We start from the raw sequence: 15,371 nt of genomic DNA, 5'->3' as shown, positions 1-15,371 counted from the left end.
GGGACATGTCTGTGAGTAGGACTGTGTGAACATGTGTGTGTAAGTAGCAGCGTGTGTGCATGGGGACATGTTTGTGTGCATACATGTGTGTATGTGAGTAGGACTGTGTGAACTCGTGTGTGTAAGTAGCAGCGTGCGTGCATGGGGATGTGTCTATGTGCATGCATGTGTGTATGTGAGTAGGACTGTGTGAACATGTGTGTGTGTGTGAGTAGGAGTGTGTGTGCACAGGGACGTGTCTGTGTGAGGTCACACCCAAGCTGAGGGTGCTCGTCTCCCTCTCCCTCTGCAGAGCACAGGGAAAGGGGGTCCCATAGGGGCAGGCCCTGCCATCCGTTCCTCCCCCATGAGGCCTGGCGGTCACATGCAGGGCCTGGGGAGCTGGCAACAGGCTAAGGCCATCTGGGCCTGAGTCCCCCAGGGAGGATGGGGCTGGGTGGAAAGGGGCTGGGCAGGTAGGGCAAGGTGGGGGGAGCAGCACTGGGCCCTGGGCCGCTCACTTCTTGGGCTTCCGGGGAGAGATGTCCAGAGGCGTCCCAGGGGCCGGCACGTCCATGGGGAACATGTCCACCCAGAGCTCCAGGCGGCCCTGGGGAAGGGGCGTGCAGGTCTCCAGGAACTCCCCCCTCCACCCAGAATGTGGGCTCTCCTCACCCCCAACCCTGTCTGTTGAGGACATCCATTTCATTTTGGCCGCCAGGAATCCCTGTGACGTCACCGGCAGCCAATCATGGCTTCTGCGGGAGACGACACCGGCCTCCCTGGCTGCTGTGACTCTCACCCGGAGCAGACACCTGTCACCAAGTTACCCTGCGGCTGAGGCTCCAGGCTTTCCGGAAGTGGCAGACACGCCCAGCCCCGCTTCTGCCTCATGGAGCTGGCACAGGAGCCCCCTCCCCCAAATGCCCGAGGACCCAGGCCTGGCCAGGCCAGCGTCACCTGCTCGATGCCTGGCTTGTCAGGGTTGAGCAGCGGCCTCGTCTCCACGTGCTCTGGCACCAGGCGGCAGCCCACGCGCGGGATGTCCTCCCAGTGGCGCAGGGCGGACAGCGCCACGTGCTCGTCCGTGGGCTTCCTCTGACCTGTGGGTGCCGGCACAGAAGCAGGAGACCTGTGCCGCGGTCCCGCACTTAATGGCACAAAGGAGCCCTGCTGAGCCATCCCCAGTCCATCCCTCCTCCATTTTACTATCGGGGAAACTGAGGCACAGAGGGGCAGAGGCTTGGCCAAGGTTTTGAGGTCTGTGCCCTTGGCTTCTTGTGCTTGGGGAAGCGACCAGAGAGCCCTGCTGGGCCGTGAGCAGGCCAGGGAGGGGGGAATCTCCCAGGGGGCGGGCACAAGTTCCTAGCACAGACACTCCCCATCCTCTGGGGAAGTGAGGGCTGCATGAGGCACTGGAGAGGGAAGGACCCAAGCCCACACCCTCCCTGTGTCTCCAGACAGCTCCTTGGCCGTGGGCAGGTCGCTGAAACTCGCTGGGTCTCCGTGGGGGTGACCTCCTATGCCATGGGGGTGTGGCGAGAGTGCTAGATAAGGCGGGGGAGGGCGCAGACTGGGCAGGTGCCAGGGGCTCTGGGTGCCGGGCAGGGGTGCACAAGGCCCAGCTCGGGCCAGGGCGGTGCGGGGCACCCCTCGCCCAGGCAGCCTTGTGCCAGGCCCCCTCACCGTTCTCGTCCTCCATTTCCGAGGGCCCGGTGAAGACGCGGTTGGCCACCTTCACCCTCCCGGGGGGCCCGAAGTGGGGGCCGTCCACCTTGCCCTCCTTGCAGAGACGGGCCAGGATCTGGCTGGGCTTCAGGGGGTCCCTCCAGATGTTGTAGCCATGCCTGTGGGAGGGGACACACAGGTGTGGCGGGGCTCAGTGGGCACAGGGCCGGCCCCAGGGGCAGCTGCTTCCGGCCAGTTCTGGGCCCGGGACACAAACCACACACTAGTGCACCTTCCCAAAGCCCCGTGCTCTGCGCAACAGCCCCTCCCTGCCCCCGCCCCCGCCCCCACCCCCGCCCCGCCGCCCTGGCCTCGCACGTGGAGTAGGTGCGAGCGATGCCGCAGGTGGCGCGGTGCTTGCTGTAGAAGCGGTTCTCCAGGTCGATCTTGGTCTCCCCAATGAGGTCGTCGGTGCCCACCAGGTCCCAGTCGTACACGGCCACCGTCAGCATGGACTCCATGGGAAAGGAGGCCTCGATGTCGAAGGACCTGGCAGGGGTCAGGGGCAAGTGAAGGGCGGGGCGGGTGGCAGGTGGTCTGGGGGTCCGGGCGGGGGGGGGAGGCGGGGCCTCCCGGAGGCCTTACTTCCCGAAGACGGGGTTGAGCTGCTTGGAGATGTAGTTCTCCTTGTCGCGGATGTCCGTCTTGCCCAGCCGGATGGCGATGTAGGGGTCAGCTTTGCCGTTGATGTCGGCCGGGTGCAGGTCTGTGGCCTGCGGTGGGGAGGAGGCTGCCTGAGCAGGGGCTGTGGTGGTGAGGGTGGGGCCAGGAGCAGGGGACCCGAGGCCAGACACTCAGACCGGGCGACGTCCCCGGGGCCCTCCCAGTCCTGGGCTGTCAGTCCCTCCTGGGCGGGGGGCTCACCCGCACTACGTAGACTCGGACCAGCACGTTGATGGGGTCGTTGCTCGGGATGCCCTGGAACATGCCGTAGGTGGGGTCGTAGCCGGCTGCCCGGGACACGTCCTCTGGGAGTGGCACTTTGTACACGCACAGGGAGCCCTGCGGCGAGGCGCGAGGCTCAGGGTGCAGGTCCGCCTGGCACGGGCAGGGAGGCTTTCCAAGGTGTTAAGGGAACGGAACGTCCGGCTTGGCTGGGTCCTGGGGAGGCCCAGGGGTTCTGGAGCAGCCGGGGCAGGAGCAGGGGCCGGGGCCTGACCTTGAACCTGCCCACGATGCGCTCCTCCTCAGTGGAGCCGTCCTCGTCATCACCGGTCTTGCCCCGCAGCAGGTTGAAGGTGTGCAGCCAGTCCTCGAAATTGTCGAACTCGGACTCCAGCTCCTTGGGGTACACCTGGGCCAGCCCAGCGTCAGGCCTGGGCCAGGGCCCCTGCGCCCGCGGCCTCCCGCCCCCGCCTACCCCCTCACCTTCAGCTCATCAATCTTGGGTTTCCTCTTCTCAGGGGTCTCGGGCCCCTGGCCGGGGCCGGGGCCCTGTGTCTTCTTCTTCTTCTCCTCCTTCGCAGCCCTCGCCTTGTCCTTGCCCTTCACGGGCCCCTTCAGGCCTGGCAGAGGCAGACGCGGCCTCGGTCAGCACTGGGAGCTGGCAGAGCGGGAAGGCCCCGGTTCGAGGCCCCGCTCCGCTGCTCATGCACCTCACTAATCTAAGTTCTCGGGCCTCAGTGCGGCCATCTGTAAAGCAGGGGCGACAGGTCACGTCTGGGAGCGTGCGTGGACCCGGGGCGCCCCTCGGCAGGCTGGGGCCGGGAGGCGTCCGCACGCTGCCCCGTGCCACGCCCCGTGTCCCTGTCATTAAGAAGGCATTTCCCAAACGGCAGGAAGTGGAAGACCAGGCTCCGGCACTGCTGCTGTAATTTAGGAAAAGGGGTATTGTGGTCAAGCAGGTTGGGGAGATAAACTTAACTTTTTTTTTTACACTTATTTTCATTGTATTTGAAAGAGAGACAGACGGAGAAACATCTGCCATCTGCTGGTTTAGTTCCCAAGTGCTCAAGGCCAAAGCCAGGAGCCCAGCGCTCAGTCTGGGTCTCCTGTGTGGGAGGCACAGACCCAGGTGCTCAAGCCGTCAGCTGTTGCCCCCAAGGTGTGCAGGGCAGGAAGCTGGACCGGAAGTGGAGAGCCAGGACTCCACTGGGGCGCTCTGACACGCGAGCAGGCAAGTGCCCGCCGGGGAAGCATTTTATGCCGTATCTTCCTTCTAGAGACTTCCAGTGCCATGTGCGTGCTCAAGGCTCTAAGTGCCACAGCACAGGAAGCTGGAAGAGCGGCACTTCCCGCACTGATCTGCCCCTGGGACCCTGGCTTCGCTCCAGAACACCCCTGAACACAGTTCCATGGGACAGGCCTGGAAAAGGCCGGGCGGGCTGAACGCCGGGGCCCCTCCAGCCTGGCCACCCTGCACCTGCTGCTGCAGTGCTGCCCGGCCAGCGGTCAGCGTGGCAGCCGCTGCAGATGGGGTCTTGGCCTGCGCGACAGAGCCTGGCCTCGCCTGCTGCGGCTGTGAGGGCCCTGGGAGGTGGGGAAGGCGGGAGCCGGGCCCAGGGCTCACCCTCGGTGTTGTCTGCTTCCTCCTTCTCCTCCAAGTCCACTCCCGAGGCCTCTTGTTGTCGAAGTTGCTGCCAAAAATAAGGGGAGCATGGGAGGGTGGGCTTCCTGGGGAGGGGTCTGCTGACTCCAAACTGCAGCCTGGACCAGTCTAGAGTGAGGCTTGCTGGGAGCAGAGGGTCTTTCCTGCTGCATTTCAACTTCTTCATGTGCTATATTAACGCAGGTTTGAAAACTTGATGATGTGCACAATCCGACTACTGTACACACGGGCCTGTGAATCTTGAAACCGTGTATCACTTAAATATATCATGTAGGCCGGCGCCGCGGCTCACTAGGCTAATCCTCCGCCTTGCGGCGCCGGCACACTGGGTTCTAGTCCCGGTCGGGGCGCCGGGTTCTGTCCCGGTTGCCCCTCTTCCAGGCCAGCTCTCTGCTGTGGCCAGGGAGTGCAGTGGAGGATGGCCCAGGTGCTTGGGCCCTGCACCCCATGGGAGACCAGGAGAAGCACCTGGCTCCTGCCATTTGGATCAGCGCGGTGCGCTGGCTGCAGCGCGCTGGCCGCGGCGGCCATTGGAGGGTGAACCAACGGCAAAGGAAGACCTTTCTCTCTGTCTCTCTCTCACTGTCCACTCTGCCTGTCAAAAAAAAAAAATATATATATATATCATGTTAATGTTGCTTCATGATGATATTATTTTTTAATGCAGAAAATATTGAGTAAGAAAACGTGCCTTATTTTCTTTATCTAAGTCTGCACCACCCATTGGGCAATCACCAGTTTCCCCCAAGTCGCCACCGCCACCTGGTGGCAGTACATGAAAATTGCAGGAGTAGAAGGAGACCAGGCCGCCTCCTGGGGCTCCCGGCTGGCAAGGTGAACGCGGGCGATGCTGGGGAGGACCCTACCGGCTGGCCCGTTATCACTCTCCTGTTCTTACAACATTTGCTGGGCACACACCCAGCTTGCAAAGATTGCATTTCCCAGCCTCCCTTGGCCAGGGCAAGGGGAGAGGTGCGTGCAAGGCTGGGCTTAGTGCCAGAAAGGGAGGGGACGAGACTTGCCTCCTCTCCACCCCTTCCTGGGCACTGGAGTTAGGACACGAAGGCAGCCATCTCCACCCCACCCACTGGAGACCCGACCCCGCTGGGTCACCAGCTGGCCTGTGGCCTGTCCTCCCTGATGTGCTGGGAGCGAAGGGAACCTGCGTCTCGTCCACCCCACCCCTGCTGCGTACTCTGTGCCATAGCTAACGGACGGCAAACGCCACACCCAGCCTGGGTTCCGGAAAGGACCCTAGGGGAGGGAGGGTGTGCAGGCATGTGGCCCTCTGGCCACTCGGCCTCTCAGGGAGCGCCCTGAGCAAGCACGGACAAGAGGAGGGACACGCGCTCTTCATGAAGCTTCCATCTGGCTCAGCGGGCGGAACCCACAGACATGCGACGGGGGAAGAACCTTCCACAGGGACGGTGACCAAGATGTAAACCGAACAGAATGAGGAAGCTTTGGAAGTGCTGCCAAGAGGCCGTTGGGCCCTGTTGGTCTTTGAACACGCTTCTCCTCCTTTTTTCCTAAGGTCACCTCCTCCATGCAGCCTTCCCTGCCTCCCCCAGGCTTTGAACTGCCATCGATATCGCCCAGTATGCAACCGTTCATATGTCTCTTGTGCCTGGTAATCTGGGGCTCCCCAGGGTGGGTTTGGCATCCTCTGGTTCCACAGGACCTAGTGCAGTGTCTGCCTCATCACAGACTCCAGATGTTTGGGAACAAGTGGATGAGCACATGAGGACAGCCAGACTGGGAAGGCAGGTGGGGCCACCAGCCGGGGAACACCGGGCCCTCCAGGAGGTGGGCCACGGCCACTCTGGGCTCACACGAATGGAAGTGGAGCGGCTGGGGCTGCAGGGGAGCAGGAAGGGACTGCTGGGGGCCCAGGGTGGGCTGGGTGGCCCCCTCCCCCAGCCCGTGCCGAGACCTCACCTCCCTCATGGTGTCGATGGAGGCGAAGTACTTGGACCACCAGTCCAGCACGCTCTCGTCCGGCTCCTCCTCCTCCAGCTCCTCCGAGGTGCCCTTCTTCTTCTTCTTCTTCCTGTCCTTTTCTTCCTCAGCCTGTGGGTGGGCCGGGCGAAGAGGCCTGCTGGCTCCCTGTGCCCTGACCCTTTCCAGAGCCCCGGACAACCCCGGGGACCCCCATCCTGACCCTAGACAGCCCCGGGGACCCCCATCCTGACCCTAGAAATCCCAGGGACCCCCATCCTGACCCTAGACAACCCTGGGGACCCTCAACCTGACCCTGGACAGCCCTGGGGACCCTCATCCTGACCCTAGAAATCCCAGGGACCCCCATCCTGACCCCAGACAACCCCAGGGATCCCCATCCTGACCCCAGACAGCCCCGGGGACCCCCATCCTGACCCTAGACAGCCCTGGGACCCCCATCCTGACCCTAGACAGCCCCGGGGACCCCCATCCTGACCCTAGACAACCCTGGGGACCCCCATCCTGACCCTAGACAGCCCTGGGATCCCCATCCTGACCCTGGACAGCCCTGGGACCCCCATCCTGACCCTAGACAGCCCCGGGGACCCCCATCCTGACCCTAGACAGCCCCGGGGACCCCCATCCTGACCCTAGACAACCCCTGGGACCCCCATCCTGACCCTAGAAATCCCAGGGACCCCCATCCTGACCCTAGACAGCCCCAGGGACCCCCATCCTGACCCTAGACAGCCCCGGGGACCCCCATCCTGACCCTAGACAGCCCCAGGGACCCCCATCCTGACCCTAGACAGCCCTGGGACCCCCATCCTGACCCTAGAAATCCCAGGGACCCCCATCCTGACCCTAGACAGCCCCAGGGACCCCCATCCTGACCCTAGACAACCCCTGGGACCCCCATCCTGACCCTAGACAACCCCAGGGACCCCCATCCTGACCCTAGACAGCCCTGGGACCCCCATCCTGACCCTAGACAACCCTGGGGACCCCCATCCTGACCCTAGAAATCCCAGGGACCCCCATCCTGACCCTAGACAACCCCAGGGACCCCCATCCTGACCCTAGAAACCCCGGGGACCCCCATTCTGACCCTAGAAATCCCGGGGACCCCCATCCTGACCCTAGACAGCCCCAGGGACCCCCATCCTGACCCTAGACAGCCCCGGGGACCCCCATCCTGACCCTAGACAGCCCCAGGGACCCCCATCCTGACCCTAGACAGCCCTGGGACCCCCATCCTGACCCTAGAAATCCCAGGGACCCCCATCCTGACCCTAGACAGCCCCAGGGACCCCCATCCTGACCCTAGACAACCCCTGGGACCCCCATCCTGACCCTAGACAACCCCAGGGACCCCCATCCTGACCCTAGACAACCCCTGGGACCCCCATCCTGACCCTAGACAACCCCAGGGACCCCCATCCTGACCCTAGACAGCCCTGGGACCCCCATCCTGACCCTAGACAACCCTGGGGACCCCCATCCTGACCCTAGAAATCCCAGGGACCCCCATCCTGACCCTAGACAACCCCAGGGACCCCCATCCTGACCCTAGAAACCCCGGGGACCCCCATTCTGACCCTAGAAATCCCGGGGACCCCCATCCTGACCCTAGAAATCCCGGGGACCCCCATCCTGGCCCCAGACAATCCCGGGGACCCCCATCCTGACCCTAGAAATCCCGGGGACCCCCATCCTGGCCCCAGACAATCCCGGGGACCTCCCACCCTGACTATCTGCTCCAGGAAAGCCTTGGCCCTCATGAACGCTAGGGGCACTGACGTCCAGGCTCAGGGCTCTGTGGGGAGGACGCTGCTGCGGCCCTGGGAGGGTCACGGCCTGCCACTGTGAGTCAGTGGTGATAGCGGACTGTGGCTGCTTGCCCAGCCTCTCCAGAAAACTGTGCCGGTCCAAGCGGCCCGGGCCAGGGTGGCTCAGCCAGCCTAGGGCCCTCTCGCCCCAGAGCCCCTGAGTGGCACCTGTACTCACCACGTCTACCTTGACGACAGCATCAGAAGCCTGCAGAGGAGAAGCAATGAGACAGGGGCAGGGGCAGATCAGCCGTGGGGCCTTTGGGCCGCAGGCAGTGCCTGGCCTGGGGAGTGGGGCCGGGCATGAGTGCCCCCCACCAGGCTGGCCTGGTGCTAACAAGGGCACCTCCTGCGTGCTCCGCCAGGCTCTCTTCAGGCCGCCGTTGTCCCTCAGCCCTTCTAGGGCGGTGGCCTTGGCCCTGGCTGCCCTTGGCACTCACTTGTAGCACCACTGAGTCCGCATGGGGGCCAGGGCACCCACGCCAGCACGCACACAGGGTCGGCAGTATTGGCTCTGTGGGGACAGCTGCAGCCTCACTCTCTCCCACCCCCTCCCAGGCAGGCCGTGTCACGATTAAGCTGATATGTGCAGTTACATGGTGGGGAAGGGCACGGCCACAACACCTCGCCAGGGCCCAGGGCTGTGGGACCAGGAGCTCTGGCCAGGGTCACTTGTGCTGTGCTGGTGGTGACCAGAAACTAGGGAGCAGGTGGCCAGAGAGTGGCTCGGGGGCTGCAGGGGCCTTGGCCTCCGATAGCCCCAAGGAGCACACCTTTCCGGCAGCGCCACCCAGGGCCGTGGACCAGGACTCACGGCTCTCCATTCCTGAGAGTGTGGCCAGCGCCCACGCTGTCCACCCTGGTCCCCTGGGGCCACGGATTTCCGGTTGAGGGGAGGTCATTTCTGAGTGAGCTCAGGCCTCAGATGTGGGGGACCGCCCCAGCTGCCCGCAGTGCCGAAGTTGGGAGTGGGAGGTGGAGAGCAGCCCCCCGACCCCAGGGCGACGGCTCTAGGCAGCCCCCGCCCCGCCCTCCCCTGAAGGTCTCACAAGGACTCCCTCGCCTCAGGTGCACCTCTATTCTTCCTGTGCACTCTGTCCCTGTGCACACATAGCCCCAGGCATATGCACGGGACACCTGTATGCACACATGTGTGGGACCCAGGACAGCATCGGCATGGAGGGGCGTGGAGGGGCGTGGAGGGTGAGCCCTGACAATCGCACCCCGCAGCCGTGATCACGCTCTTCCCTCTGGGGGCACAGCGGCCTGGCTCACATGATGCGTCAGCACCACAGCCGCCCCCGCCGGCCCGCTGTCTTACCGCGTCCAGCTTCACCATGGTCTCCAGCTTCCTGACCGGCACCTCGGGCTCCATGCTCACCACGACCTCCCCTGAGGGTGAGACGGGGGCCCATCGCACAGCAGCCCGGGACAGGCAGCGGAGGAGCAGTGAGGGTCGGGGGCAGGTGGGAGCAGGGGCCCAGAACTGACTCTGGAGCTTTCTGAGGTGGGAGGAGGGCCATGGAGGGAGAAAGAAGGGCCTGAGGAGGGTCAGCGAGCCAGAGAGAAGGCGGAGGGTGGTGGGGCCGGACAGCCTGGTGGAGGCCCGGCTCAGCCCTGCTGCCCAGACCTGCGGGCTGCCGCTCTCTCTGCTCGGCGGAAGGGCCGCCCCGGCAGCCTCCTTCAGCTCCCAGAACAGGGCCTGCCCCTCCCCCAGCCCCTGGGGCCAACTCTGGCACTGCGTTGGTGCCCTGCCTGGCTGGCGAGGGCAGCCTGGGCTTGGCGTGGCCGTGGCCGTGGCCATACCCGTGGTATTCCAGCTGGAGGCGGAGCGGTCTGGGGGCCGGTAGATGAAGCGGCGCAGGGAGCTGACGGCGTGGGAGCCCACCAGGGTGTAGCGGCCGAAGGCCCTGCAGTCCACCACGCGGATGTTGAGGGGTGGGTGCAGGAGCTCGTTCTCGGGGAGGTCCTGGGGTGGGGCACAGAGCCCGGGCCTCAGAGGAGGGGGCCGGGGGAGCCCCACGGGTCACACACAGCTCTGCCTGCCCACCCCCACCCCCAGGCCGGCACGCACCACCTCAAACCACTTGACCAGGGTGCTGAAGTTGGGGTTCTTCTTGTAGTTGTGGATCAGGGACGACTGTACCCCCTTCCCTGCACACTCGATGTCCACGCGCGGCCGGTCCACCTGCGCCAGGTTCACCCGCTTCAGGTCCCGCAGGCCCCAGAACAGCACCTAGGAGGTGGGGAGGGGGAGAGGGCGCGGCTCAGGCAGGGAGGAGAGGGTGGTGGTGCAGAGCACAGATCTCAGAGGGCAGGGTGGGGCCGGGGGAGCTGGCCTTGGGCACTGCGGAAGGAGGGCATGGCAGGGAGGTCGCGGGTGGCCCTGGCACACTGCTGGCTGCTGGTGGTGACCTTGGACAAGCCCCTTCCTCTCCTGGGCCTTAGTCTCCAGATCTGAACGATGAGGGGCTGAGTGTCCACCAACAGTGCTGGGTGCAGCGAAGGTGAGGGGAACAGGAAGTGGGGGCGGGAGACCCAGGAAGCCTGCGTGGGGAAGGGGGGGGCAGTCAGTGGCCCTCACCCACCTCCACTCGGTACTTGCTCAGCACAGGACGGATGCCCACGGGCACTGGCATGATGGGCCCCCGGTCCATGTCCACCGGGCCGTTGATGGGGGGCAGGTCGGCCTTCCCTGCTGGCCCGATCTGGGTGATAGGGGTCACAGGTCACACACTGGGTGGGGGGCTGGAGGGGTCTCTCCCCATGAATTGTTTGCCATGAGCTCAGGGGAGACAGAGCAGGCCAAAGGGCTGCAGGACCCTGAGAAACCCTGGGAGAGACCCCCAGGCACCAGCACTCCCCACAGCCTCCCCCGTGGCGTCCCACCTGCAGCAGCTCGAAGGCAGCCAGCAGGTCTCCGGCCGTGGTGTTGCCGCGGTAGATTTGGTAGTACTCTAGCTGGGGCGGGAAGCGGGGTGGGCAGTACGCCTCGTCCGCCATCTTCACCAGGGGTTTGGCGAAGGTCCGGCCCATGAAGTCGGCTTTGCCCTAACAGGGTGAACAGCTTGTGGCCTCTGGCGCTTGCTGTTCAAGTTTGCACCTACTCCCTCCCTCATCCTCATCTTGGCCCCATGAGTTACACAGGGGCAGGCATGATCACCCCATTCTACAGATGGGAAAGCCAAGCCTCAGGGCCCACTGAAGACGTGTTCAAGGCCAGCAGTCAGTGAATGGCAGACCCAGGACCCAGGACCAGATGGAAGGTCCTCCTGCCTCTTATCCAGAGTTCTCTGGGGTGGCTTCCCAACTCTCGGGGTCACCGGACCCTCTACTCCCCCTCCAGGTCCCTCATGGGGAGCTGGGAGGCTGTTACGTGGAGGCTGGGAGGCTGCAGCAGGAGTGGATGGAGTTGATGAGGCCCGTGTGTGTGTGTGTGTGTGTGTGTGTGTGTGTGGAGGGGAGGCTGGAGCCAGCAGAACTTGCTGCCCATCTCCCAGGTACTCTGTCCGGGCCAGGAGGTGCTGATGCCCTGGCCTGGCTCCTGAGACCCCTTGAGGCCCACAGCGTTGTTAGGAAGCCACTGGAGGGGTTGGTCGGCGGCCCAGACTCCCAGCAGAGGAGCTTTGGGGTGGGTGGGCAGGTGGCTGGCACTGCGCAGTGCAGGTGGAGTGCAGGAAACCAGGGGCAGGTGTGGTGCTGCTGGGGGCCCCTGGTGCCAGGGCCCACCCATACCATGGTGTCCTGGTCGTAGATTTCGATGACAATGATGGGGGGGTCATCCCGCAGCTCGTGAGCCTCGCCATACAGCTCCAGGTTGTCAAACACCAGCATCTGGTCCCAGGTGGGGCACAGGGTCTCATTCAGCACCTGCAGTGTGGGTCGTGGAGAAACGGGGCTGGAGCCTGCCCCAGTCACCGCAGCTCCCAGGGAACCAGGGGCCAGGTTCCCAGCCTCCTCCGGAAACCTCAAAGTCAAGGCTAAGGCGAGGTCTGCTCTAGCCCCTTCCAGCAGGTTCCCTGCCCTGTGAGCATGGCCACCATCAAAGCCACAGCCTGCTCCAGGGAGACTGGGGCTTGTAGCCACCTGCAGGGTGGCTCTTTGAGGACCCTGCAGACCCCCAGGCCTCCCCAGTGGCCCACACCCTCACCTCCGTGCACTGACTCTGGTTGATGAAGAACACGCGGGCGAAGGGGTCGGAGAGCCCGCTGCTGTCGGCAGCAAAGAGACTGCGGGCCTGGTACATGTGGGCTCGGAGCTGGAAGGCCTGCTTCTCTGTGTGCGGGCAGGGAGCGGGCTGAGGCTGCAGACCGGGCAACCCCTCCGGCCCCTCCCAGGGTGAGGGCCGGGAGTGAGACCTCACTCACTGGTGTAGACCAGGCTGATGGGCGGGAAGGAGTGCAGGCCCAGGCCCTGGGCTGCCTTGACCTCCTCGAAGCCGCAGGGCAGGCCACACAGGAAGTCTTTGCGCTGTTTGCTGAGGCCCAGCCACAGGTACAGCTCCAGCTTGGCCTGGACCGTCCAGCCCGCCGAGCCGAAGCCCCGCTTGCCCGGAAGCTGGGGGCGGGCACAGGGTCATGGGGAGCCTCACGGCTGCCAGGGCCCAGGGGGGTGGGGAAGGGCCCGGGGGCTGGTGGGGAGCCTCGATCAGGGCCCCCCTGCCCCTCCACAGACACCTCAGAGGGCAGAAGGGGATGGGTGGGGTACAGCCTGCTGGCTGCCCTCTGCAGCCCTTCCCTGAGCGCGTGCTACTTGGGGGCGGCGCCCACGCAGCCCCGCACCCCGGCACCTTGAGGAAGAGCGTCTTGACTTTGGCGCAGTCTTTGCCCATCTCCTCCTGCACGAGCGAGAAGAGCAGGTCCTGGGAGGGCACTCGGGCGTAGGCGATGCGCTTGTTGTTGCTCATCATCCACACGAACACGTCGGGGATGCTGTGCTGGGGCTGGGGCCGGGTGGGCGTCGGGTGCTGGTCAGGGGGCTCACCGGGCTGGACTGGCCCCTGAGGGCCAGCCAGAGTGAGGAGGGACAGGGGGCCTATGTGGGAAGGGTCCCGGTGGCTGGGTCTTCCGTCCCCACCCGTGGCCATCAGCGCATGGGGCCTCTGGGGGTCCTGACCACCCCTTGCCATGCAGCCCAGGCCCCGTCCCGCAGGCCCCCCACCTCATCTGCCAGGAAGCGCAGCTTCTGCAGGAAGTTGTGGCACAGCCTCAGCTTGTCCCTCACCGTGTGCCGCTTCACCTGTGCCCGCAGGCTCCTCGCCTGCTGGCCCATGCTCTCCTGAGGGGCAGTGCAGGAAAGGGCAGCTCAGCTGCTGGTGGGGGGACTGTTCAGGCCAGGGTGCCCGGGGCTGTGACCTCAGAGGCAGAAGTCCCCCTTTCCCAAGCAGAACCGCCCTCCAGCCTGGCGCACGCACGCCCTCACCAGCTCCCGCATGCACGACTTGAGGCGCTCTCGGTCCAGCCTGGTGCGGGACGAATGCCCCTGGTCCTTGTCAGCCAGGGAGAGGAAGCGGCTGGGGGTGCGGGGAGCCAGGGTTCAGTCTGTGGCAGCCTCCTCCCCTGCCCGGCCCAGGCGGGGGTCCCCGCCCCCCCCCCCCCCGCGGCCCTCCCTCTCACTGGCAGCCGCAGCTCAGCTCCTCCAGGACGCCCCGCAGCCGCCGCTCTGGGAAGGGCTTCTCGGTCTTGATCATCTCCTGCACGTCGTTCAGGCCCTCCTCCTGCGGCCGGGGTGGGCACACGCTGAGCCGCGCCCTCCCCTGCGGCCCCAGTGGATGCCCCCTCCCTCGGGGCCCCTCACAGGGCCACCCCCTAGCTTCACGGGGACGAGGCCAGTGTCCTGGGCTCTGCAATCAGAACCTGGAGACCTTGGCCTTGGCAGGCTCTTGGGTCCCTGAAGGAAGACTATCTCTGAGTTGCCTGCGGCCCCGGGCACTCTGGGCAGCAATCAAGGCTACAGTGGAGGGCCTGGGGCAGGCTACACACAGGGGGGCTGGCCAGCCTCCTCCAGGGAGCCCCAGGACTCCACCCCAAATCCAGGGTGGAGCAGGGGTGTTGCCGAGGCCATCCCTGCAGCCGCCCCAGTTCCATGGCGAGAACTGGGCAGGTGGGCCTGTGCCCTGCAGGCCAGGCCCCTGGCAGTGCCTGCTCCTCCGCCCCTGTCCCCCTCCCGGCCGGCCCTGACCAGCTTGTCAGCAATGTGGTCCATGATGTTGGTGTTGTACAGGCGGCGGCGCTGGTCCGGCCACCAGCTCTTGATGTAGATGCAGGGTTTGCGCTCCAGGTAGGGCAGGTGGAAGTAGTTCCTGGGCACAGGAGATGGGAGGTTGAGGTCTGGGAGCCTGGGGAGGTGGAGGGCCAGGCTACAGGAGAGGAGGAGGCGGGTCCCACCTGTCTGTGATCTGGGGCCGCATGGGGGGAGTGGAGGAGACGCAGGCCAGGTCCCCGCTGTCATCGGCCTCGTCATCACTTGAGTTCTGGATCAAGTCCACTTCCTCCTCGTCCCCAGGCTCCTTCCGGGGCCGAGGCCGCCGGGGTCGTGACAGGCCATCGACTTCGTTCCCATAGTTGCCTGGAGGCAGAATGGACATTCTAGGGCCCAGGGGCCTTCCCTGCCAGGCCCTACATGCTATACAGTCCAAGTGCTGCCTTGGGGCTGGGGCGGGAAGAGGGAAAGTGAGGCCCACTCTGGACATGGCGGCCGTCCCCACAGTCTCCTATCCAGCCCCCAGGGATGCCCCCTCCCTCCTTTCCTCTTTCCTTCTTCTCCATGAAGTGTGTGCACCCTCCGCCCCCACCCCCCGCAAAGGTGCCATGAGGCCAACACAGGGGAAAGAGGCCAAGTTTCCCATTGCCAGGTTGGGTACAGCCTGGTAGCCCCGGCTGTGAGCCCAGCACCCACCTATGGTCACCTCGAAGGTGATCGGCTTGTCTCCATTCTTCCGGTCAATCATGGAGGCCTCTAGGAAGGCTCCGAATAGAAAGAATTCCTCCATTTTCCCGGTGCAGCTCTGTGGGGAGGTAGTTCAAACCATCCTTGAACCTTAGAGGGGACGCGGCAGCTCACAGCGTCTCCCTCAGGTCCCCTGGCTGATGGTGGGGCGTCCTAGGAAGTCCACACCCTGAAGGCTGTCGCTGGATGGGGGGCTGGCTCTGCACCCCCAGAAGCAGCTGTGGCTGGGGGAGGGGCAGAGGGAGGGACCTGTGGGAAGGACACGGGCAGGCAGTCGACAGGGACGCAAGTCCCACTGAGGGGTGAAGTAGGGGTCTCTGCTTCCTGGGGGAGGGGCCTGATGCTGGGGTCCAGCCCTCTCGGGGAGACACGGCAGCAACAAGCAAAGCCCCAGAGCT

The 15,371-nt window shown here is 65.0% G+C and overlaps 1 protein-coding gene across 1 annotated transcript in view; it reads right to left on the bottom strand.

Moving 5' to 3' along the window:
* OTOF (otoferlin) overlaps positions 1-15,371 on the bottom strand; it is an 85,801-nt gene that overhangs the window by 4,483 nt on the left and 65,947 nt on the right. Inside the window, exons 19-44 of the mRNA XM_070069338.1 lie at positions 14,923-15,031; positions 14,412-14,592; positions 14,206-14,326; positions 13,641-13,741; positions 13,447-13,537; positions 13,186-13,302; positions 12,815-12,967; positions 12,393-12,582; positions 12,176-12,300; positions 11,761-11,895; positions 10,915-11,076; positions 10,614-10,733; positions 10,100-10,261; positions 9,832-9,994; positions 9,347-9,417; positions 8,204-8,233; positions 6,194-6,325; positions 4,217-4,283; positions 3,076-3,212; positions 2,867-3,001; positions 2,572-2,709; positions 2,293-2,420; positions 2,026-2,196; positions 1,666-1,826; positions 940-1,082; positions 501-589 (exon numbers count right to left, since the gene is read on the bottom strand). Coding sequence (XP_069925439.1) covers positions 501-589; positions 940-1,082; positions 1,666-1,826; positions 2,026-2,196; positions 2,293-2,420; positions 2,572-2,709; positions 2,867-3,001; positions 3,076-3,212; positions 4,217-4,283; positions 6,194-6,325; positions 8,204-8,233; positions 9,347-9,417; positions 9,832-9,994; positions 10,100-10,261; positions 10,614-10,733; positions 10,915-11,076; positions 11,761-11,895; positions 12,176-12,300; positions 12,393-12,582; positions 12,815-12,967; positions 13,186-13,302; positions 13,447-13,537; positions 13,641-13,741; positions 14,206-14,326; positions 14,412-14,592; positions 14,923-15,031 — 3,332 coding nt within the window. The remainder of the gene's footprint in view (positions 1-500; positions 590-939; positions 1,083-1,665; positions 1,827-2,025; positions 2,197-2,292; positions 2,421-2,571; positions 2,710-2,866; positions 3,002-3,075; positions 3,213-4,216; positions 4,284-6,193; positions 6,326-8,203; positions 8,234-9,346; positions 9,418-9,831; positions 9,995-10,099; positions 10,262-10,613; positions 10,734-10,914; positions 11,077-11,760; positions 11,896-12,175; positions 12,301-12,392; positions 12,583-12,814; positions 12,968-13,185; positions 13,303-13,446; positions 13,538-13,640; positions 13,742-14,205; positions 14,327-14,411; positions 14,593-14,922; positions 15,032-15,371) is intronic.

This window comes from Oryctolagus cuniculus, chromosome 2 (assembly GCF_964237555.1).
Source record: "Oryctolagus cuniculus chromosome 2, mOryCun1.1, whole genome shotgun sequence".
NCBI lineage: Eukaryota > Metazoa > Chordata > Mammalia > Lagomorpha > Leporidae > Oryctolagus > Oryctolagus cuniculus.
Note: the sequence above shows the minus strand (reverse complement) of the source record. Positions and strands in the feature narration are given on the sequence as shown.